Source organism: Callorhinchus milii, unplaced genomic scaffold (genome assembly GCF_018977255.1).
Source record: "Callorhinchus milii isolate IMCB2004 unplaced genomic scaffold, IMCB_Cmil_1.0 Scaffold10, whole genome shotgun sequence".
Classification (NCBI taxonomy): domain Eukaryota; kingdom Metazoa; phylum Chordata; class Chondrichthyes; order Chimaeriformes; family Callorhinchidae; genus Callorhinchus; species Callorhinchus milii.
Window position 1 is genome coordinate 9,219,224 of NW_024704751.1, and position 24,688 is coordinate 9,243,911.

General features: G+C 52.3%; 1 protein-coding gene across 1 annotated transcript; it reads left to right on the plus strand.

The window, feature by feature from the left end:
* Positions 1-465: 465 nt before the first annotated feature.
* specc1 (sperm antigen with calponin homology and coiled-coil domains 1) lies at positions 466-24,001 on the plus strand. The gene is given in 17 exon segments (XM_042338582.1): positions 466-780; positions 1,053-1,192; positions 1,977-2,112; positions 8,769-9,553; positions 10,547-10,754; positions 11,005-11,078; positions 11,357-11,532; positions 12,231-12,300; positions 15,165-15,369; positions 16,427-16,518; positions 16,854-16,944; positions 17,109-17,262; positions 17,389-17,441; positions 17,444-17,490; positions 21,579-21,695; positions 22,191-22,250; positions 23,135-24,001. Coding segments are annotated over 17 exon segments (2,595 nt in total). The 5' UTR covers positions 466-683; the 3' UTR covers positions 23,225-24,001.
* The last annotated feature ends 687 nt before the right edge of the window (positions 24,002-24,688 follow it).

Consider the following 24,688-nt stretch of genomic DNA (forward strand, 5'->3'; position numbering starts at 1 on the left):
AGAGAAGGAATGAACCTCCAGACCAGAGCTGGCACAGGCCAAGATTGTCCTGCCATCTCTCCAAAAGGGTCTCTCTCTCTCCTAAATTGGGGAGTTGGGTGCGTTGAGGGTCTCACTCTACAAGGAAGAGGGGGGGAAGTGCAGTTTTAAACCACAAGATCACATTGTCTAACTGGAGAGAGTGAAAGGGGAAGTAGTTAAGAAATGAATCGTCTGGACGGGAATGAGTTGCCGAGGTGGGGGGGGCAGAGCTGCTGGAGCAGGTACTACAACAACAACAACAACCACTTGCATTTATGTAGCGCCCCTCACGGGTAGCGTCCCGGAGCGTTTGTTTCGATTGGGGGACATTTAAGCACTTCACAGGATATACTGTAAAGTGTAGTGACTGTGTATTTGGGTTTGAGTGGACAGTGAGCGAGCGGAGGGCGGTGCTGGGCTGGGTGGCTTTGCTGATCTCCTATTAAGGTTTATGACGAGCGCTCGCACTTAATCACAGGGGCAACACAAGTACTCGCTCTGACAGGCTTGGCTCAGACACCTCTCAGAGCCTCCTGTTACTCAACCTCTTTTTATAGTCTCGGTGACGGGCTCACAGGTCCCCCTCCTCACCCCCACCCACCGGCTGACCTCTCTCACACACAGACCACAGGTGATTTCGATCCTGTCCCCCCCGCCCGGATATGTACCCCACACCTCCTGAGGCACGAGCGGAACCCCACCGCCCCCAGGGCTCAGCAGCTCCACAGCCAACTCTCGGGGCAGCCAGAGTGCGAGGAGGTGACTGATGGCGACTTAGAATTGATCTGTCCTTGTCTGAGCTTATTCTGTTTACTGCTGTACAGATAGCGACCTGTGTGTGTGTGTCTGTGTGAGTATGTATGCATCTGTGTGTGCATATAAGTTTATGTCCATCTGTGTGTGTATATAGATATATATACACATACGTGTATGTGCGTGTGTGAGGCCTGGAATGAGGTCATAGTAGTGTTTAAGGAGTCAGTTGTTAATGATTTAGTTCTGCGCTAACTGTTCTGTCCGCTCTCTATCAGCCCAGCCCTGCCCGGGGAAGATGAAGGGGGCAGTGAACAAGCCTGTGACCAGACTGGGGACCCCCAGCGCGGAGAGGCTGAGACCCTCAGTGATGAGAACCTCTTCCCTTTCCTTCCACACAGAGTCCCAGCTCAGCAAGGTACAGGGAGGGCGATGGCGGGGGGCATATCCTCGACTGTTTGTGGGACGCTGCTGTGCGCAATCGGCTGCCGCGTTTTGTTCACAAAATATACAGTCAATCCACTTTACAGTGTATGTATCTTGTGAAGCGCTTTGAAACTCCTCGAAGACGTGATAAGGTGCTATTTCAAGCATTATTACTATAGCCCTGTGTAGACTGAGCACCAGAGGGAGCCAGTTTCTGCTCCAAATTCAGTCAGGAACTGATTTCCCAGCTCAGCTCAGCCATCACCAGGAGAGGCCACTGCCTAACGTGTCATATACACAGCACGGATCACGGTAACCACACGGATGTTGGTGCTTCTGTATGATGTGTGACTCACTGTGTTCTCGTGTGGCCCCCGTATGATATCGCTCCGCTTTACTGTATATCATGCGAAGCGTCCTCCTGACGTCAAAGGCCCTGTTTCAGATGTAAGGATTATTATTATTATTATTAATATGACATGGCTGTGTTGATGTGTGACACGGTGTGACACGGTGTGTTAGTATGAGCTCCTGTATGATAGGTGACCTGCTGTATTGAAGTTTGGTTCCTGTTTGATGGATGACACGGCTGAATGGTGCTGTATGTTGTTTGACATGCCGTATGTTCCTTGTATGTGGTGTTGGCACATATGTTGTGCGACACGCTGTGTAAGCGTGTATGTTGTGTGACACACTGTTAGCATGCATGTTGCGTGACCCGCGTGTTAGCGTGTAGTCGGTGTATGTTGTGTGACACACTGTTCACTTGCCACCAGGTGAAGAGCCGGAGCAGTGATGATTTGCCATTGAGGACGGGAGGCGGTGGCGTCCCAACCACGTCAAGGATGAAGAAAACTGTTACCATGGGAGCCATCTCCGAGCTCACAGAGAACAGGGTGAAGATCAGTGGAGGTACGGGGGTGGGGAGGGTGGGGGGGTGGGGAGGGTGGGGGTGTGGGGAGGAGGGGATGGAGATTACAGCAATAACCATAATAATAATAATCGTTGCATTTGATATAGCTCCTTGTCATGTTTTCGAGACGTCTCAAAGTGCTGCACAGGAATTTCTGTCAAGTGTAGTGACTGTGTATTTGTAGGTGATCGAGGCTGCCAGTTTGCACACAGCAGTGTCTCCACAAACAGCTATGGAGCGAGGGACCAGTCTCATTTGGGGATTGTTGGCCACCGGCAGAGAGAAACTCCCTTCTCTTTTTGAATAGCGCCACAGGATCTTTAACGTCCACCTGAACAGGCAGACGGGACCTTGGTTGAACGTCTCATTTGTAGAATAATAATAATAATCAATCTACGAACTTGGTGAAATGTTTCGTTGAAAACTTTTAGGTAAAACTTTTTGAAACAAAAATAGACTCTTTTATTAGAGGCCAGAGCAGAACCAGGGGTGGGTTTAGCAGGCGAGCGAGTGGGAGAGCTGCAGAGTGTGTGTGTGAGGCTCAATATAGCTTTGTGCTGGTGACAGGGAAACAGAAGCCAGTGATAAAGAGTGAGAGATTCTCTGCACTGACAGCATTGTCTGGCACTTTCACTAACACGGCCTCTCCCATTCACTCCAAAGGCATTAGCTCATTGGAAGCTGCTGTTACAGCTAATGTGATCACACACCCCTTTAACACGGCACATCGTTGCTAACTAACTGGACAGAGTCCTGTCTCTCACTCTCTGAGAAGCCAGGAACCCCTCGTGTTCTTGACCATCTCACTTAACGTACCCTGACCTCCGCCCACCCCCCCCCCCCACCTCCTGAACCCCTTCTGTCTCACACACACGTGGGAAGGAGCTTCACATCTGTCAGTACGTCTGTGCTCGGTGGGAGAGCACAGCTGGAAAAGTTTGGGACATGGGCAACCAGCTTGGGAAGAGCGAGAACCAGCAACAAGGTTTGAAATTTCTGCTCGAACGTTCGGTGTTCTGTGTTTTGGATTTGGGGTGGGATTGGGCTGCGGTGGGGGGGGGGGAGGGGAACGACTAAAAAAAATAATGTGAGTGAGGTTTTGAGAAAGCGGAGGCCAGTCGGGGAGAGCAGAGAGAGAGCACTGTAATGAGCAGCTGATAGAAAAATAGAAAACAGATCATGAGCAAAACGTGAGCACATTCCAAAGACTCCCACTCATTGACTCCAAGCCAAGTGGGTTTGCTGGGAAAACCAATACATCTCTAGGCTTTGTCTGCATATTCCCTGGGGTTTTCTGGGAATGCCCTGGGGCAGATGTCAGCATGGTGTCAGTATTCCTTGTCCACCCGATTCAACAACAGATTGCTTTTTTAGAGCGCCTTTCATGTCGGGAGGACATCCCAAGGCACTGGATTCAAGGCAGATTGGAGTGGTTCCCCAGAGGGGGCTGTGAAGAGGATGTGGGAGGAATGGTTTAGGGTTTGAGAAAATAAAGGCTGGTTTGTAGAAGTGTCTGAGTAAAGTGTGGCAGTTCAGTCACTACCAAATAACAATAATAATAATTTGGTCACTCAATCTACGACTGTTTGTGGGATATTGCTGTGCGCAATTGACCTCCGCGTATCCCCCGCAGAATATAGTCAATTCACTTACAGTATTATTCTGTAAAGCGCTTTGAGACGTCTCAAAGATGTGATGAGGGGTTTCACAGTGAAATGGATGTTCCTGTGTATCAGTGATCACTGTAATAGAGCTTCAAGCCAAAGAGATAACGCACACCATGCCTTTTACATTGGTTGCGCTTCACATAGACAGTGCAGTTGGCCGAGTATGGAGGAATCTGGTGCAGTGAACAGTACAGGCTGTGAGAATCTTGTATGATACCGTGTCAGATAAGGAAGGGGGAGTAGAGTAGAATGCCAACACTGGAACCACATATTGCCCGAAGATTAGGCTGGGGCGAGGACTGTACTACCAAGGACACCGTCACTATCTGCTTCAGGTTTAGCAGCCAAAGATCTGTTAGCGAGGGAGACAAGTAGAGCCACAGACTCTGCGTTATTCTCTATTACGGTGGAATCCTTTTAGTAACTGTACGTGTTAACCCCCTCATTGGCAGCATGGCCCCGTTCACATATTAGCGACCCCGGGCATGCTCAGACTCCTGTCAGTACTGTGGAGCTTAATGATTAGAGCACTCGCCTCGCAAGCGAGAGGACTTGGGTTCGATTCACGGGCAGGCAGGGCAAAACCTTGTGGCATGTTTCCCTACCCCGCACACCTGTTTTACCGAGCAGTAAGTAGGAACAGAATATAAATATAATATACAAACAATGAATTGGCTGTGTATTTTGTGGACTGGGGAGCTGCTTCTTGACTCGCTGGAGAGAACCAGGATTGCTTTAACGCGATGAGATAGATCCCGGGTGGCGTTGGAATCCCGAGGTCAGTGTCAGACAATTGTAACCAATGCCTCATCCGGGCTCCGCGCTCGTTCTTTCCAGACCGCTGCTACAGTAAAACGCTGCTGCATTGTCCTGACGGCAGCACAAACAGCAGCTTCGCTGTTCTGGAAAATGTGGAGAGGTCACGGACCCCATCGAGTGACTGATCTCCCACCCACTCTCTCTGCCCTGCCCTGTTCCGCTCTGTCTCTGAGAAAGGCCTTTGTCAGACATTTAACTACGTGTTCAGCGCCGGATAAGCAAGTTGTTGTAGTTGCTGCTTAATCAACTGGCGGATCACTCGCCTGGCGTAATAATACCATCAAAATAATAATTTTGGCACTCAATTTACAAGTCGTGGGACACTGGTGTGCCCGATTGGCTGCCGGGTTTCGCCCACAAAATCAATATACAATCAATTCACCTTACAGGATATCCCGAGAAGCGCTTTCGAGACGTCTCAGTGATGTGATAAGGTGTAACGTCAAATGCGAGGATTATTATTATTATTATGTTGCACTCGAGGCAGATGTGATGTCTGCAGGTTTGTTCACTCAGCAGCTCAGGTACCCTCAGGCAGTCAGTGACGTGTTCACTGTCTGGATGGTAAGTCGGCTGCAGCGGTACATTGGATGTGTTAACCCTGAGGCCAACAGCCATTCTCTGCACGAGAACCATACCCTGGTTTGATAGATGATGTTTAAGCGCTTCGAGACGCCACCCCATGGAGAAGGGACCTATGTAAATGCAAGTTGTTGTCACTTTACAGGGATGCACGTTCTTACCCTCGGCACAAACCGTTCCTAGCCATCAGAGAGGCGCCAGGCGTGGGTAACGCCGGTCAGCGGGGAAGGTGCCGGGCATGGTGGGTTCCCAGCTGCAGTGACGGTGCCGGGCATGGCCGGTGCAGGTCGCTGCGAGGCTGTGGTTTGCGGGTGTTGGGAGTGTCTCTGGAGTGCCCAGGGGGCTGGGGGTGTTTCGCAAACAGCAGTCGCCTTGTTCCTTCCTCTCCTCTCTCACTCCCTCTGTTATTTACCACACACTGCGCTTATTGTACTGCGAGTGGAGCTTTGTGCGTCTCTCTGTCACTGGGAGCCAAGCCAAGGCTCCTTACCGTCCTCCAACAAAATAGTAATAATAATAATAATAATCCTGGCATATAATATAACGCCTCATCACGTCGTTGAGACGTCTCAAAGCGCTTCATGGGATAAACTGCAAAGTGGAGCGACTGTGGGGGGGGGGGGGGGGGGGGCAGTATTACTATGTGTGTGGGGGGGTGGACAGTATTACTGTGGGGGGGACAGTACCACTGTGGGGGAGGCAGTATTACTGTGTATGTGTGGGGGGGGCAGTATCACTGTGTGTGTGGGGGGGTATCACTGTGTGTGTGGGGGGGTATCACTGTGTGGGGGTATCACTGTGTGTGTGGGGCAGTATCACTGTGTGTGTGGGGGGGTATCACTGTGTGTGTGGGGGGGTATCACTGTGTGTGGGGGGGTATCACTGTGTGTGTGGGGGGGTATCACTGTGTGTGTGGGGGGGTATCACTGTGTGTGTGGGGGGGTATCACTGTGTGTGGGGGGGGTATCACTGTGTGTGTGTGTGGGGGGGTATCACTGTGGGGGTGTGGGGGGGTATCACTGTGTGTGTGTGTGGGGGGGTATCACTGTGGGGGGGTATCACTGTGTGTGTGTGTGGGGGGGTATCACTGTGGGGGTGTGGGGGGGTATCACTGTGGGGGGGTATCACTGTGTGTGTGGGGGGGTATCACTGTGTGTGTGTGTGGGGGGGGGGTATCACTGTGTGTGTGTGTGGGGGGGGTATCACTGTGTGTGTGTGTGGGGGGGTATCACTGTGTGTGTGTGTGGGGGGGTATCACTGTGTGGGGGTATCACTGTGTGTGTGTGGGGGGTATCACTGTGGGGGGGTATCACTGTGTGTGTGGGGGGTATCACTGTGGGGGGGTATCACTGTGTGTGTGTGTGGGGGGTATCAGTGTGTGGGGGGTATCAGTGTGTGTGTGTGTGGGGGGGTATCAGTGTGTGTGGGGGGGTATCAGTGTGTGGGGGTATCACTGTGTGTGTGTGTGGGGGTATCACTGTGTGTGTGTGTGGGGGGGTATCACTGTGTGGGGGTATCACTGTGTGTGTGTGGGGGGGTATCAGTGTGTGTGTGGGGGGTATCACTGTGTGTGTGGGGGGTATCACTGTGGGGGGGTATCACTGTGTGTGTGTGTGGGGGGGTATCACTGTGTGTGTGGGGGGGTATCACTGTGTGGGGGGTATCACTGTGTGTGTGTGGGGGGTATCACTGTGTGTGTGGGGGGTATCACTGTGTGTGTGTGGGGGGGTATCACTGTGTGTGTGTGGGGGGGTATCACTGTGTGTGTGGGGGGGTATCACTGTGGGGGGTATCACTGTGGGGGGGTATCACTGTGGGGGGTATCACTGTGGGGGGTATCACTGTGGGGGGTATCACTGTGGGGGGGTATCACTGTGTGTGTGTGTGGGGTATCACTGTGGGGGGTATCACTGTGGGGGGGTATCACTGTGGGGGGTATCACTGTGGGGGGGTATCACTGTGGGGGTATCACTGTGGGGGGGGTATCACTGTGGGGGGGTATCACTGTGTGTGGGGGGGGTATCACTGTGGGGGTATCACTGTGGGGGGGTATCACTGTGGGGGGTATCACTGTGGGGGGGTATCACTGTGGGGGGGTATCACTGTGGGGGGTATCACTGTGGGGGGTATCACTGTGGGGGGTATCACTGTGGGGGGTATCACTGTGGGGGGTATCACTGTGGGGGTATCACTGTGGGGGGGTATCACTGTGGGGGGTATCACTGTGGGGGTGTATCACTGTGGGGGGTATCACTGTGGGGGGTATCACTGTGTGTGTGTGGGGGGTATCACTGTGGGGGGTATCACTGTGGGGGGTATCACTGTGTGTGTGTGGGGGTATCACTGTGGGGGGTATCACTGTGGGGGGTATCACTGTGGGGGGTATCACTGTGGGGGGGTATCACTGTGGGGGATCACTGTGGGGGGGTATCACTGTGGGGGGTATCACTGTGGGGGGTATCACTGTGGGGGGGTATCACTGTGGGGGTATCACTGTGGGGGGTATCACTGTGTGTGGGGGGTATCACTGTGGGGGGTATCACTGTGGGGGGGGTATCACTGTGGGGGTATCACTGTGGGGGGGTATCACTGTGTGTGGGGGGGTATCACTGTGGGGGGGTATCACTGTGTGTGTGGGGGGTATCACTGTGGGGGTATCACTGTGGGGGGTATCACTGTGGGGGGGTATCACTGTGGGGGGTATCACTGTGTGTGTGGGGGTATCACTGTGGGGGGTATCACTGTGGGGGTATCACTGTGGGGGGTATCACTGTGGGGGGGTATCTGTGTGTGTGGGGGGTATCACTGTGGGGGGTATCACTGTGTGGGTTCTGTGGGGGGGTATCACTGTGGGGGGTATCACTGTGGTGTGTGGGGGGGTATCACTGTGGGGGGTATCACTGTGGGGGGTATCACTGTGGGGGGTATCACTGTGGGGGGTATCACTGTGTGTGTGGGGGGGTATCACTGTGGGGGTATCACTGTGGGGGGGTATCACTGTGTGTGTGGGGGGTATCACTGTGGGGGTATCACTGTGGGGGGTATCACTGTGGGGGTATCACTGTGGGGGGGTATCACTGTGTGTGTGGGGGGTATCACTGTGGGGGGTATCACTGTGTGTGTGGGGGGTATCACTGTGGGGGGGGTATCACTGTGGGGGGGTATCACTGTGTGTGTGGGGGGGTATCACTGTGGGGGGTATCACTTGGTGGGGGGGGTATCACTGTGGGGGGGTATCACTGTGTGTGTGTGGGGGGGTATCACTGTGTGTGTGTGGGGGTATCAGTGTGGGGGGGTATCAGTGTGTGTGGGGGGGTATCAGTGTGGGGGGGTATCAGTGTGTGTGGGGGGGTATCACTGTGGGGGGTATCACTGTGGGGGGGGTATCACTGTGTGTGTGTGGGGGGGTATCACTGTGTGTGTGTGGGGGTATCACTGTGTGTGTGGGGGGGTATCACTGTGTGTGTGGGGGTATCACTGTGTGTGGGGGGTATCACTGTGGGGGTGTGGGGGGTATCACTGTGGGGTGTGGGGGGTATCACTGTGGGGGACAGTATCGCTGACGCTGCCCCTGTTCCCCCCCTCAGGGCCTCTCCCGCTCCGACGCTCCGCGATTCCCGCTCCCAGAGAGACGCCGCCGGTGAAGGACCGGAGCCCGCGGGAGCGGCCGCGCTCTGTGCCGGTCAGGAGGGCCGGGGCCGGGGCCGGGGCCGGGAATGCCCGGGCCTCGGGGGCGGGGGGGAGGCCGGAGCGGGAGCGGGAGCGGGAGGCCGGGGACCGCGCCGCGCTGGACGCCCACGTCAAGCAGCTGCTGTCGGAGGCCAAGGCCAAGGACCTGGAGCTCAGCAAACTGCGGGGGGCGCTGCAGCGGGAGCGGCTCGACGCCCAGGCCGGGCCGGGGGAGGCGGGGGCCGGGCCGGGGGAGCGCGTCAACGGAGGCCCGGGCTCCGGCTGCGGCCTAGTCGCCGGGCCCGAGCCCGAGCCCGACCCCGGGCCCGAGCCCGAGCCCGGCCGCTCGCTGGGCCTCCGGCTGCGGCGGATGGAGGAGGAGCAGCGCAGCGCGGCCGAGGAGCTTCAGGCCACGGCCCAGGAGCTCGCGGACCAGCAGCAGTTGGTGCAGGAGCTCAGCGCCGACAACGAGCGGCTGTGCGCCGAGCGCCGGGCCCTGGACGGCCGCCTCCAGCGGGAGCGCGACGGCCTCGGGCGGCTGGTCCGGGAGAACCGGGAGCTGGCGGCCCTGCTGGAGGCCGCGAGAGGCCGGGCCCGGGCCCCCGCCCCCGGGGAGGGGGAGGGGGAGGGGGAGAGGGGGGGGGGCGAGGCGGCCCCGCCGCTGGAGCCGGAGGTGCAGCGTCTGAGGAGCCTATTGGCCGCTGTGAGTATCAGAGCCCCCACTCCCCCCCCCCCCACTGTGTCACTCCGTGTGTGAGGGTTCAGGCTCCACACCCCCTCACTCTGTGTGTCACTCCCACTCTCGCTGTCACTCCCGTCTCACTGTCACTCTCGCTCCCGTCTCGCTGTCACTTTCGCTCCCACTCTCACTCTCGCTCCCGTCTCGCTGTCACTCTCGCTGTCACACTCGCTCCCACTCTCGCTGTCACACTCGCTCCCGTCTCGCTATCACTCTCGCTCCCACTCTCGCTCCCGTCTCGCTGTCACACTCGCTCCCGTCTCACTGTCACTCTCGCTCCCGTCTCGCTGTCACTCTCGCTCCCACTCTCGCTCCCGTCTCGCTGTCACACTCGCTCCCACTCTCACTGTCACACTCGCTCCCGTCTCGCTATCACTCTCGCTCCCACTCTCGCTCCCGTCTCGCTGTCACACTCGCTCCCGTCTCGCTATCACTCTCGCTCCCACTCTCGCTCCCGTCTCGCTGTCACTCTCGCTCCCACTCTCGCTGTCACACTCGCTCCCGTCTCACTGTCACTCTCGCTCCCGTCTCGCTGTCACTCTCGCTCCCACTCTCGCTATCACACTCGCTCCCGTCTCACTGTCACTCTCGCTCCCGTCTCGCTGTCACTCTCGCTCCCACTCTCGCTGTCACACTCGCTCCCGTCTCACTGTCACTCTCGCTCCCGTCTCGCTGTCACTCTCGCTCCCACTCTCGCTCCCGTCTCGCTGTCACACTCGCTCCCGTCTCGCTGTCACTCTCGCTCCCACTCTCGCTCCCACTCTCGCTGTCACACTCGCTCCCGTCTCACTGTCACTCTCGCTCCCGTCTCACTGTCACTCTCGCTCCCACTCTCGCTGTCACTCTCGCTCCCGTCTCGCTGTCACTCTCACTGGATGGACCTTGGTCTTCTTTCATCCAGAAAATTCTTCTGTTCCAACCCCCGTCCCGTCCCCCCACCACCCCTCACTCCCTCAGGTGGAGAGTAAGCAGCCGGAGGCTCACGCGCAGTGCGAGTGTCAGGCCAAGGAGCTGAGCTCCGCCGCACACAGACTGCAGGAGGAAGCTCAGGAGAGGGAAAGTCAGATCAAAGACATGAAGGAGACCATCTTCGAGCTCCAGGACCAGGTGGAGCAGCACCGGGCGGTGAAACTGCACAACAACCAGGCAATCCTGGAGCTGGAGAGTAAGTCCTGTATCTCAGTGGTTAGAGCACTCACCTCGCAAGCGAGTGGGCCTGGGTCCGATTCCCGGGAGGGACGAAACGTTTCCCTTACTCCACACGCCTTTGTTTACCTGACAGTAAATAGGAACGCGGTTGTTAGTCAATTGGCGGATCACTTTTCCGGAGGTCATAATCCCTTCGAAAGAAAGTGTGCGTGTGTTGGTGGGACGTGCAGTGATTCTCTCTCTCTCTCTCTCTCTCTCTAATCGAGACACGGTGCTGAAGCTGGAGGAACAGAATCGAGACCTGGAGAAGCAGCTCAAACTGCTCAACAAGAAGCTGAAGGTAAAGTGACTGACCCGGGTCAGGGGCTTGACCACAGGATAGTCACAGCCTCCCTCCCCGCCCCAGGCCCCCCCCCCCCACCTGTGCAAGGGACTAGGGTCTCTGATGCCAGTGAGTGGGCAGTTACTGGGGTCTCTGATGCCAGTGAACGGATAGCGACTCGCGTCTTTGGTGCCACCGAACGGGCAATACAGGGTCTTTGGTAGGTGGGCAGTGCCTGGGGTCTCTCTCGTGCTCTGATCTCTCTCTCTCTCTCTCTCTGTCCGCTCTGCTCGCAGGAGGACACCCAGGAGTGGCGCTCTTTCCAGGCTGACTTGCAGACGGCCGTGGTGGTGGCCAACGACATCAAGTGTGAGGCTCAGCAGGAGGTGCGGGCCCTGCGCAGGCGGCTACAGGAGGAGGAGGCGCGAAGCGAGCGGCTGGACCAGGAGCTGGAGACCCTCCGCAGCCACAGGTCAGACCAGACCCCGCACCCCCGTTCTCCCGCCCACTCCCCGCCTCCGAGAGCGGTTCACCTCGCTGCTCTCTTGTCACTTGGGAAAATAACGTGGTCTGGAATGGTCGGCAGGCTGCCCTGTGTCGCGCACGCACGCTTGCTCTCACGTGGCCTGCTCCTGCTGCTGTAACTCACTTCTGTTGCACTTGTTGATGTACAATCGTGTCGCACGCTCCTCTCGCACTGTAGTGTGGCTCGCTCTTCTCGCACGCTCTGCACCGTCAGTGAATTCCCTTTTACAGTGTATCCTGTGACGCGCTTTGAGAAGGACGTATCAACGACGTGATAAGCCGTTACCTGTGTCAAATGCAAGGATTATTATAATCACATCGCACGTTCTTCTTACCCTCTCGCATTGCTTGCTCCTCACTCTCCTGTCTCTCCTGTCCACCCCCCCTCCCCCATCGGGGCATATCCTATCCTCCCTGTTGGGGTGTTTTCTGCTTCTCCCTCACAGGGAGTCAACCCCAACCCCAGAGCCAGGAAGGGGAGGGTTGCTGGTTGTGGGATCCAGACACTCGTTCCCCCAGCACCCCCACCAAGTGCAGCCACTGTCTGTGACTGTCTCCAGTGGTGGTATATGGGGGTGGGGGGAGCGATTTTCCTCGCTCCTCACAGTTTCTCTGAATCCCGTTCTCTCCCTGGTTCGTCCGCAGGTCCGATCCCGCGCTCCTGAAGGAAAGTTCCTCCCAGACACCAGCGCTGTCCGAGAGCAGCCATGACAGTTAGAGCGGAGCGTCCGACCGGTTGCTTGTGGGGGGGAGGGGGGCACAGAGTGAGGGGAGGAGGGGGGGAGCTATCTGCGGACATTCAGGACTGTGGCTCGCGGGTTCTGAGCAGAGGTCTCCGGGCTCGTGGCTTCCCCTCTCGGAGGTCCAGGATCAGGCTGTGCTCTTGAACACTGAATCCTCCACCCAGAGTGACCTCCAGCTGTCAATGCCAGCCAACTGTGCCCAGGAGAGGACATCAGGCATATGTTAGTCATCAGACAGCTAACCAGCCTGGTCAATGGATAGATGCCAATGGAAGTCCTCTCAAGACAGCTGGTTCAACCACGTACCTCCACGTAAATGCCTTACAACAGCCTATTGCACAGCCCGGACACCCTGTGACTGCATCGCTCAGAGGGGTGAGCCCTCAGCACTAACTCAGCAGGTCCCACTCCCACCCAAACCCTGTGACGCAACATCATCCATCAGTTACCATCCCAGCCTCTAAGAGTTGAGGACCATCTGCTGAGCTGTGGTGGTCAGACAGGGCAGCGGACACAGTGTACGGCTGGAGACACAAATGCTGAATGCGAGATCATCGGGCTGATGCCAGTGTCCAGTCTCCGCAGCATTTTGCCTGATTTCAAACCCATTCCCAGCTTGTTCCTCAATCAACCCCACGCCCTCCTCCACCCCGGCCACAAGCCGGGCTCTCCAACCCGTCCGCGCAGGAGAACGGTTTCGTTTTTACATTTAGCAAAGCTTCACCTGCGTGACACTTCGCTTTATTCGGAGAGCGACGACAAGGTCCCTTCCTTCACACAAAGCCCACTCTCAGCCAAAGTCCCGCTCAGTCCGTGGCTCCCGCGCACAGGCACTGTTCCAGCAGCGATCAGGAGCACAAAGACTGGGCTTGGATTCTTTTTTTTCAATCCTACGTTCAGTTTTTATTTGATTTTATTTTTATTTTTTATTTTTTATTTTATTTTCATCGCTCAAGTCCTTTGTGTCATGAATGGGTGCAGCGCTGCAATGCAACAGCGCCCCCACCAGGCACGTGTCAGCACTGTACCCTCATAGTGCCCCCTGCTGGCACCGAGCAGTATCGCACCCATCAGACACTTGGTGATACTACGTGCCTTTATTCGCTATGACGGTTATTTATTTTTTGTTACCTGCTCATTTAATCTGAGGATTAATAAAGTGAACAAGATGATAGCTCAAGGGGTTTGGACATTCCGGTTTCATCCTGAGCCCCGCAGCTCAGTGGTCAGAGAGCTCGCCTCGCAGGCGAGAGACCTGGGTTTGATTCCCAGCAGGGCGAAAAGGTTTCCTTCTCCACACATCTCTGTTTGCCTCGTAGTAAGTAGGAACCCGGTCGTTAGTCGGCTGGCAGATCCCTTTTCCGGGGGTAATAATTGCTTTTTAAAAAAAATTTGGTCACTCAATCCGCGACTGTTTGTGGGACGCTGCTGTGCGCAATTGGCTGCCACACTTCACCCACAGAATATACAGTCAATTCACTTTACAGTATATTCTGTGAAGCGCTTTGATGGGACGTCTCAAAGTCGTGATAAGGCACTACATCAAATGCAAGGATTATTATTATTATAACTGTTGGTTATCTGCAGCCTGACCTCTCACATGTCTGCTCTCCACACCACAAGACCATTTGAAAGAAATACTTGATTTATTTTCAGAGCTAAGCAAAACTCAGTTACAAATTATGGGTTGCAGCACATTTCTGGATTGAGTTGGGTCAGCCTGCCTCTGTTCGTAGCTCTCTCACTTCTCTGTCGGAAGAATCTCTGTCAGTCTAGACTGTGGGCTCACACCTCCCCTGGTTCAAGCCCCAGGTTGAGATTCATGGTCACAGTCTAGACTGTCACAGCAGTCCAGTGCTGCATTGCCCAAGGTGCTGCCCATCGGATGAGACATTAAACCGAGGCACCGTCTTACTCTACCGTTGAAGTTCCCATGACACTATGAGAAGAGAATTTCTCCCAGAGTCCAGGCCAACAAATCAAATTACCTGTTGGTCACCTCATGGCTGCTGTGTGCATAAAGGTATGACACTCGACAGTGATTGCTTGTGAAGCGCTGAGACATTTTGCTGTGAAATGGTGCTATAAAAATCTTTCTTCAGTTACCTGTTATGTTGCTGGAGTCCCAGTTTTGATTCCCGGGCAGGACGAAACCTAAGGCAAGTTTCCTTACTCCACACGCCTCTGTAGGAACCCGGCTGTTAGTCATTTGGCGAATTGCTTTTCCGGGAGTAATTGTCCCTTCAAAAAATAAATAATAATTTGGTCACTCAATCCACAACTGTGTGTGGAATACTGCTGTGCACAATTGGTTGCTGCATTTCGCCCACAAAATATACAGTCAATCCACTTTACAGTATATTCTGTGAAGCGCTTTGAGACGCCTCAAACGTGATAAGCTGCTATATCAAATGCAAGGATTAGTAAATATTATTATGACTGATCAGCTGAGAGTGGATTCCAACTGAAGCATGACGGACAATGTGGAGGGTACGCCACATTCTCACTGGCCTCTGTGCCAAGTCACATCCCCGGGTTGGCTTTGAGGCTAATTTTCGTTTCCGAGTCTAGGAAACTCTTGTGGACTCAGCTGCTGGGGAGGGGGTCAACTAACCTGGTACAGAACGGGACGGGAACCTGTGTGCAGAACACACAGTCGTTCCCCTTTACAGTATATTCTGTGAAGCGCTTTGAGACGTCTTAACTATGTGATAATCAAATGCAAGGATTATTATTGTTATACTATTAAAACCGAGAGGAGCCGTGACCCATGACCCCATCCAGTGAATGGCTCGTGTGTGCGTGTGTGTGTGTGTGTGTCACAGACATGATGGGGGAGGCTGGGCTCTCTGTGTGTTTCTATCTGAACCCAGTGACTTTGCTCTGTCTCAGGCTGACCGTTGATGAGCCCCCCTCGGACCCCCTGACATGCTCCACCGATGGCCCCTGGCAGCGAGACCCCGGCCGCTCATTGGCTATTTCATCACAGCCGACCCCTAAAGTCAAGACGCTCATCAAATGCTTCGATGTCTCACATTCAGGTTCCGTCCATTATACTCGTATCTGTTATGCAACCAATATCTGTGATGTGTCTGGACGGCGTTACATTCTCTTCCTCACCACTTCCTTGTCTCCTTCAAGGCACGTCTCAAGATCTTCCTTTTCGACCAAGCCTTCGTCCACCCTCCTACCCCCGCCCACCCTGCCCTCCCTCCCTCCTGATCCCACCACCCCCAGCTCAGGTCCAAATCCCTGACTGTCCAGCTCCTTGGGACGTAACTTGCATTGTATTAATTGACTTTCTGTTTTACGGTGAGAGGGTTACTAAGGTTATGGAGCCATGGTTCCTATGGCACCAAACATCGCTCAGCGGTGGCTCCACGGCTCACAACGTTGACCTGATGATGATACCAGGACAGAGCTGATTTGATGTTCGTTGTGGCTCAGGACTGATTTCCAAAGCTTTTCTGGGAACGCCAGCAGGTGGTGCACTCTGTACAGCATTGGCTTGTTCTCCCGCAACAGGCTCCATGACCCCATCCACCTCCCACCAACCCCCACCCTCGCCCGGCTCCGCTGGCTCCCCACCTCGAGCCAGTGGATCGAGTTCGAAATCCTCGCCCTTGCTTCCAAAGCAAGTCGAGTCGTGTCAGTTTCTGGCCAACAATTTCCCCTAAATAAGATCGGCCGCTCACTTCGTAGCTGATTGTGGGACATTAAAGGCAGTTTTTCACCCATAGAGTTGTGGGAATCTGGAAACTCTCTCTCCCCAAAAGGGCTGTGGATTATGGCAGGATCTACTCACATTTTCCAGACTGAGGTGGAGAGATGTTTGTCAGGTCAGGGGATCAAGGGATACGGGACCAGGGTGGGTAATTGGAGTTGAGACCACGGCCTTATAGAATGTCGGAACAGGCTCGAGGGGCTGATTGGCCTCCTCCTGCTCCGATGATCCTACTTGCCGTGCGCAAATTGGCGGCCAACAAATACGATCGCTGCCCTTGACAGGAATGTAGAGTTTGATATCATAACTTGGGTGTATTTAGCAGTTAGTGGCTGTCCTCTTACCTTGACGCTCTCTCTCTCTCTCTCCCACAGTGGGCAGTGGGTCACCATCGCAGATCCCGAGAAGTTCGCCGAGCAGCATTCCCCTCAGAGCGCCTCCTGCTGCTGCCGTCTCTCCAATGCAGGTAGGGCTCAGTCACTCGGGGTCACTGAAGGACTCCTCGTGTGTGCAGTGCGACGAGCTGTAAGTGGGCAGAGTGTGGCATTTTGATTTTAATCACCAACATCACTGCTCGTACAATGTACAAAATGTACCACGTGTTGTCTGACTCGGGAAACCTGGATGATATCCTCGTAACCCATCTCTGCAACATCACCCGCCGCCGCCACTATCTCTCCTCTCGGGCCGCTGAGACCCCTATCCGTGCTTTTATCATATCCAGGCGAGACTAGACTGTTGTTGTTGTAACTGTATGTGTGGGCGGGAGGATATTGATATTGTTGATGTTAATCTTCGCAGAGACACTCATCCGCCACAGCCTCTGGCGTCCTGAAAACAGCTCTTAAAGGGACCGACAAGCAGCTGAGTGTGTTGAAGCTGCCACTCACAGGTACTGTACCAGCCTCCAACACCAACACTGCCGCGAGAATCGGCCCTCACACAAAGGTTTAGTTACCACTAGTGCATGGCGAGGCAGTGATGCAGGGTGACATGGCAGGGAGAGTGAGGGATAGTGGGGTTGCACTGATTTCCTGCTCTGCTCTGGGTTCTCAGGTACGTTTCAGGAACGGTTCGAGGGATATAAACCGGATCGTTACCAGAGCAGCTCTGCCCGGGAGCCAACGTCTCTCCCAACTTTGCCAGCATTCAGCTCCCGCAGCCCCGTCATGTCCCCGACCAGCCCCGACCAGCCTCACAGCAAACTCAGGTCAGGAATGTACCCCCTCGCCTGCCCCAATGTCTGCCCCCCCGTTTGTCTCTGTCTGACCCCCTGCCTGCCCCAGTCTGTGCTGATGGACACTGTGATGCTGAGGCTAACAGCCGTTCTCTGCAGTGTTGAAAGGAAGGACCCATTGGCGGCTCTCGCTCGGGAATACGGAGGATCCAAAAGAACGCACTGCTGAGGTGGTGTCAAAGGAAAACAGAGGGGTATCCGGTGAGTGACACACAGAGACACAGTGAAAGACAGACACACAAACACACACAGTAGAGGTTGGTGAAAGCCAAAGCTTTGGGGACTCAGTGAATGGTACCCCTGGAGTTTAACTTGCTAAGTTTGTCATCGAGAGCACTGACTGGCAAGTTTCCCGCTGCTTGTCCAGGTAGGACCACACTATTCGTTAGAGCTTTGGCTTGCAGGGTTAACGGGAGCCGCGTGGGAAAAATCTTGCCCCAGGCACTGCTCTGTCGCTGTTTAAGTCCTGCCGATGAGCTAGTTTGGCTATACTGCCATCAATAATGCCTGGAGTACTCCGGACTCGCTTGGCTCAGGAGCCAGATTCCAATCTTCCTTTAACAGGAATGTTGGCCAGATTACTTTCCCTCAAGGGATAGTCACAAGTCCCCAGACAGAGAGTGAGGGGAGCAGGCAAGTATAACTAGGATTCAGCTGTCAGGAGCAGCTGAAATCTGTTTCTTTGATTTTTCTCTGAAGTTATGCACAAAAAACCCATCCATGTCCGGTCCCGCAATCACCCACGTCAGTACCACTGTGAAATGGCTGAAACCAGACATATAAGCTGCCCAGAAATGTCACCTCTTTCAATCACAAAAAACATAGTCAACTCACCTTACCGTATATTCTGTGAAGCGCTTTGAGATAAGGCGTTTTTATCAAATGCGAGGATTATTATTATATATTTTTGTCTCAGTGATGACCTGAGAGGAGGGATCTCTCAGTCACTACAGTCATTTGTGTGACGTGCTGCAACTGGGATAAGCCAGCAGTTTGCTTCAGAGTAAATAGCTACACAAATACTAAGGTATTCTCTCTGTCAGTCTGTGGTCTGACAGGCTGTGAGGTCTGACATGGATGTCAGTACGTTTCTCAGACTCCCTATACTGCCACGTGCAAATGTGTGTCTGTTCAGAGGTGGGTTTGAAAACCACGTCCCTGAAGGACAGGAAACCGGAAGTTCAGGAAACATTTGTTTCCTTGAAATAAAAACAGTTCTACCTTTAAGGTCATTTGTGGGACGTGGCTTTCTGCACTGCCTCTTCGAGGCAGGATCACTCTCTGTTTAAGAGGAAGGTTAAAGTCGTTAACCGTGGATGTGCTGAGCTCAGTGACGGAAGCCAACTGTCTGTCTCTAGGGCCACAGTGATGTACTTGGAAGCAAACAATCCCTGGTAATCAACCAAAGTCAAGTGTTCAGACCTGCCCTACTCAAAATCTAGAGTGGTGGCGGCCAAATGATGGCCCGGCCCTGAACATTCATGCCAAGCCCGGAAGTTCCAAATCAATGACTTGTTTGCAGTTACTAATGTGATGCAGCGATAAATCCAGAAATATTCAATCAACAACATTTTTTTTGAGTGGACGACCAAAGAAGGTTGGCTGCTACTGAGCGAGAGAAAATTCTGGACATCACAATCCTGAACGATGGGGATGAATATGGTGCGTGTGTCCTGGCAGGTGTCTGCGTGTCCGAGTGTGTGTGTGTGTGCGTGTCCACATCTCTGTCCTGGCGTGCGTCCTGGCTTGGTGACGCGTGCATGTATATTTGCACTCACGCGCATGTGTGTATGTGTATGTACATGGCTTGTGTGTGTGTGTGTGTGTGTGTGTGTGTGTGCACACGTTGTATTGTGGGACAATGTTTACACAGGGATTCATTTGGACAGCTCTTCAGCTCAAAATATTTATTCACTTTAGCAGTTTATTTTTAGGAGGTTTTTAGAAGCTGTGAGCCTGACCCCTCCACAGCTGGCTGGACCACAGAGACCCACAGACACAGTTACTCAGGGCTGCCAGACATCCGTGAGATTCCGGAAAGATCTACAGCAACGTCCCAGCAAGGACGTGTGGGAACCTGACACCTGAGCACACCACTTTGAGGTCATTGCTTTGAGCAAGTAGCCATTTTGTCCAGAGCAAAGTCCCACGGACAGCCATGAAGTTGGGAGTAGAGACGTGTGTGTGTGTGAGGGGGGGAGGGGGCGTAGAGTGGGGTCGTCAGTGTATCTGTGCATTTATCTGTCTTTGTGGCTCTCCAGGAACCATTTCCCATGAGCTGGGCCCCTTGATCTCCACCCTGCTCTTTGCCTGCGAGACAACAGCCTGAATTAACGAGCGATGTCCAGACCTCTCTGGCAGAGGAGCATCCTTATCTTTGCTCTCAATCCAAGGTGCCTCTTCCCTAGTGTAACTCTACAGCTCAGCCTAGCTCTGTGCGGGGGGGAGGAGTGGGGGCAGAAAGCACAAGATCGTGGGAAAGAGTCATGTGCAGAGATTGTAGTAAGTCTCTTAGCAGCAGGAAGCTTCTCGGTCCTTGGGGGCAGTGTTTTAGGGGACATGGAGGTAATATTAACACAAAGGAAATGAGAATTACACAGAACTGGCACCTGGCCCGGCCTATGTTAGTGTGTTCCTGTCTCAGGTCCAAAAGTCCGACCACTACAGTTATTGAGCTGAATTCCCAGGATCACACGTTCCTGGATTTTTCTTTCAAATTCGGGAATTTCAGTCTCCACCTTCCACTCCCTGGGCACCAGCACTCGCTCAGACTGGTCCATTATCAGACGCACATAACAAACACCCATTGTTGTATAACACATTCCCATTGGAACCTCAGCATCTGTTACACACTTAATACAACGCTCAGTCAGTGGATTACTTTATGCATGTTCTAAGTTTACTTTTATAATCCCATTTAGCATTTTATACACCTCTAGAAGTTCCCATTAAGCCTGAAGGAGACACTAGTGAGAACACTGTTAGGGTATTGGGTCAGCTTTGGGCAATTAATTATAGAAAGTACATAACAGCCATGGAGAGAGGATAGTGGATTCAGCAGAAATTGTAGTTATAATCCCAATCTCACTGGAGCTCTCTAATCAAACCCAATCAGCCAGCATCTCCTTAAGTTTCTTTGGCCCAGTCTGGGTCAGAAGGTTGTGGTTTCAAGCCCCATGTCGGAAACTTTAAGCTTACAGTGCAGCCTCTTCCTCTTCCCTCTGGGGATGCGCTGCATTGTCAGAGATGCTGTTGTTCGGATGAGATGTTAAACCGAGGCCTCGTTCAGGAATAATAATAATAATAGTAATCCTTGCATTTGATACAGCACCTTATCATGACGTTGAAACGTCTCAAAGGGCTTAAAGAATATACTAAAGTGGATTGACTGCGTATTTGGTGGGTGAAACGCAGCAGTCAATTCTGCACAGCAATTATAAAAATATTATTAATTATAAATATGTTCTGGGTATAAATGTGTCCCTGTGCTCATGCCTACCTGTTCCCAGGGTTACTTATGAATAATGATCCACTGTGGTCACTGCTATTTCAGTTGGAGCATTCAGCCTTTAACACAGCACATGATCTCTTTAATCACCCCGTTCCCCGATCCAAGATCATTCTGGGCAGGAATTCCGATTTCCAAAGAGTTTATTTGTTTACGGATGTGAGATGTTTTTACGGGACACAAACATGAGTCTCCTTTTTAAAAGCCACCTACTCCAAAAACTGCAGAGACACAGGCAGTACTGACACTAACCACACATCCAGCTCCACACCCAGCTTCAGTCCCTAACTGCAGCCCGTCCCTAACATGTTACAGGCACATGAACAAATTACACACAGGAACACGTTACAAACAAAAACTTGCATTTATATAGCGCCCCTCACGCAGGGTAGCGTCCCAGGGCGCTTGAACCCAGAGCGTCCCAGACACGGGAACATGTTACAGACACAGGAACCTGTTGCAGACTGAATGTAGTTAGACTGTCAAAACACGGTGTCCTGGCCAATATCCCCTCCATCCAAATTCAGCTAAAGCCAGATTAAAGTAGGTCATTCATTTTATTATATGTGGAATAGTTTGCCTGTATAAAGGTCACCCTAGTTAACAATAACTTACTGAATTCCATCGGGAAGCAGGTTCCACTGTCTCGACTTATATATTTCCTTATTTACCTGTATTTCTTTGAAATGTAATGTATGGAAGTTGACCCTTTGACATGTTTGTGTGAACGTTGCCATAGCTTTGCTCCCTCCTCACTGTGTTTTGTGACTTTCTCTTCCAGAACATTGAGATCACCAATTTCAGCAGCAGCTGGAGTGATGGGCTGGCGTTCTGTGCTCTCCTACACACCTACCTTCCCGCTCACATCCCCTTCCACCAGCTCGGCAGCCACGACAGGGTGAGGCACCCGCCAGCATCTCTCACTGAGCCCCACCAGCCAGACAGTCAGTCAGTCAGTCTGTACCAGTCTGTGCCTCATCCTATCTGTATCTAGGCAAAAATCTCCCCGACAATCTACAAACCTGTATCTGTGTGTGGATCACGTGTCGTGTGTGTGTATTTGTGTGTGAGTCAGTATGTTTGAGTGAGTGACTGTGCGAGTTTGTGTTTGAATTTGACTGTGTGTGAGTGAGTGTTAGTGTGTGTGTGAGTTTGTGTGTGTGAATTTGTATGAGCGTGCGTGTGTTTGTGTTAATGTTTGTGTGTGTGGGGTTGGGTTGGGGATTGTTCGTGTGATGTTGAGTGTATGTTGAGTTTCGCCCACAAAATACACAGTCTTTACAGTATATTCTGTGAAAAGCTTTGAAACATATTGAAGACGTGATAGGACGCAAGATCAAATGAAGGATTATTATTGTTGCAATTCTCACTGATGCTGTTCATTATTTACCAGAAAAGGAACCTGACACTGGCGTTTCAGGCAGCAGAAAGCGTTGGCATCAAGTCTGTCCTGGTGAGTGAGCTCGGGCTGGCTGCTCTATGAGTGTGAGCGTGAGTGTGCACAACGTGTTGTGGTCTTTGAACAAAGAAGCCGACTGTACCCCAAATAATAGGAACTCAACGGGAGAGAGGAGCAACAAGACCGAGGGAGTCAAATTCACAGCACCCAAAAAGTAGCAGCTCAGGTGGACAAGGCCATAATAGTGGAGGTCTGACATTGTCAAGGAAGATTGGTCAGGTTACAGCTTGTCTGTCTGCAGAAGAGACGATTGAGAGAGAATCTGATTGAGAGGGTTTAAGATTATGGAAGGTGTGATAAGATGGACATTAGTTTGTTTCCACTTGTTGATGAATCCAAAACATGGGCATAAATATATAAGACAGCCCGTAGCCAATCCAAAAGGGAGTTTACAGAAATTCCTTTACACAGAGTGGTGAGAATGTGGACCTCGCTATCTGAATCCGTGGTTGACACCGAAAGCATCAATGTATTTAAGAAGTTGTTAGTTGAATGACAGATTGCCATTCCGGGGTAATACTCCCTTCAAAGTAAAAAAAAATTATAATAATTTGGTCACTAAATCCAGGACTGTTTGTGGGACACTGCTGGTCGCAATTGGCTGCTTCGTTTCGCCCACAAAATATACAGTCAATACATTTTACAGTATATTCTGTGATGCTCTTTGAGACGTCTTGAAGACATGATGAGACGCTATATGAAATGCAAGGATTACTATTAAAACTCCTCGAAGTGCTTCACAGGAATTGTTGTAAAATGTAGTATACGTGTAGGCGAACTCAGCAGCCAATTTGTGCACCACATTGCCTCAAAAACAGCCTCAAAGTAGTGAAAGGTCAATTGATGTGTAATACTTAAACCTTTGCCTTCTCTCACAGGACCTGAATGAGATGATTCGCACTGATCGTCCGGACTGGCAGAGCCTGATGCAGTACGTTGGACAGATCTACAGATACTTTGAAACCTGAGAGAACAAACAGTGCACAGGGAGAGGAGAGGGAGAATAGTCTGCTACTGTTAGATGCACTTTGTCACTTTCACCCACGGATGGAGCTTTCCTCTAAGCCGATCACACACTGACCGGCACTGACGTTTGGCCAACGTCAGCAGAGAAACCCATTCGCAAGCACTATTTATTAGAGCAAATTAATTCAACCTCAATTTGAAATGAGGCTTTATTTATAGTCTGTGCAAAGCGATAACGTCAGAGCACATTATATTAATATTATTAGATTATTTATATTCCATGAACTAATTCTTACCCTTTGCTGGTCACAGAGGTAGACAGGGTGGGGGCAAGACCACACAGGGATTTAAAGGTTCGGGAAAGGATCTTGAACTGGAAACGAGAAGGTATTTTAACGTGCCTGCCTGTGACTGAGGTCCAGGCTGTGAGCTCCTCTGACAAGCCAGTGGGTCGAGTCTGGGGTTATATTATAAGATGGTCTCAGTCTTAACTATCTTTCCTAGTTAACTGATTCCAGCTATAATCAGGGCTATAATGGGCCTCGGAAACTGTGAGCGCGGAGTGAAAACGTCAGCCTGGATTCACACTCTTCAGGCCTGAAATTACTCATGGTCTCAGCCTTAAGACTATTTTCTTAAAATCTAAGAAGGTGAAGAAATTTAGAGAGTTCTTCCATTTTGCAGTGTAGACTGTTCACACATGGTTCCTGTGCTGCCTGAAATAAAANCCGAAGCGGCTGGGAACACTCAGAAGGTCAGGCAGCATCTATGGAGAGAGGAAAGTCAGTTCTGACGAAAGGTCATCGACCTGAAACGTTAACCCACTTTCTCCATAGCCTCCATAGCTTCCCAGAGTCTTCTGTTTTTATCTCAGATCTCCAGGATCTGCAGTATTTTGGCCTGTGCTGGCTGAGTTAGGTATTGAACTTTTGCACATTGACATTGTCTGAATGTTACAAGGAACGGTGCTGACGGAAAGAGAGAGAGAGAGAAAGACCCAGTGTTGGGCTTCACGCGTTGACCTTCCTCACAATAACTGCGCGCATCCTTGCTGTGACACTGTTTACTGGAGCAGCCTCTCTGATGTGAAGCTTCATTCCCATTAATAAAGGAATGTAAAAGATCACTAACAAGATGGCGTGTCTTTGTAAGAATATCAAACAGTATGGGCAGGCTGGGCTGTGCAGCCCACTGGAGTTCTGCCCGTTGCCCTTACTCCACACGCCTCTGTTTACCAGCAGTAAGTAGGAACCTGCTTGTTAGAAATTTTAAGGGAAATCTTTGTAATTCTGACCCATTTCCTCTGAGTCCTGTGGGCGGTAACCCAGCACCCAGCGCTCATGGGGTTGAGTTTGTAAATGTCATAAAGAGACCAACGTCCTTGGACAGAACCCCCACCAAACTGATTGGACCGTATTGAGTTCTGGATTTAATTATTCCTGAGTCTGGCTCCACTGGAGAAAGGT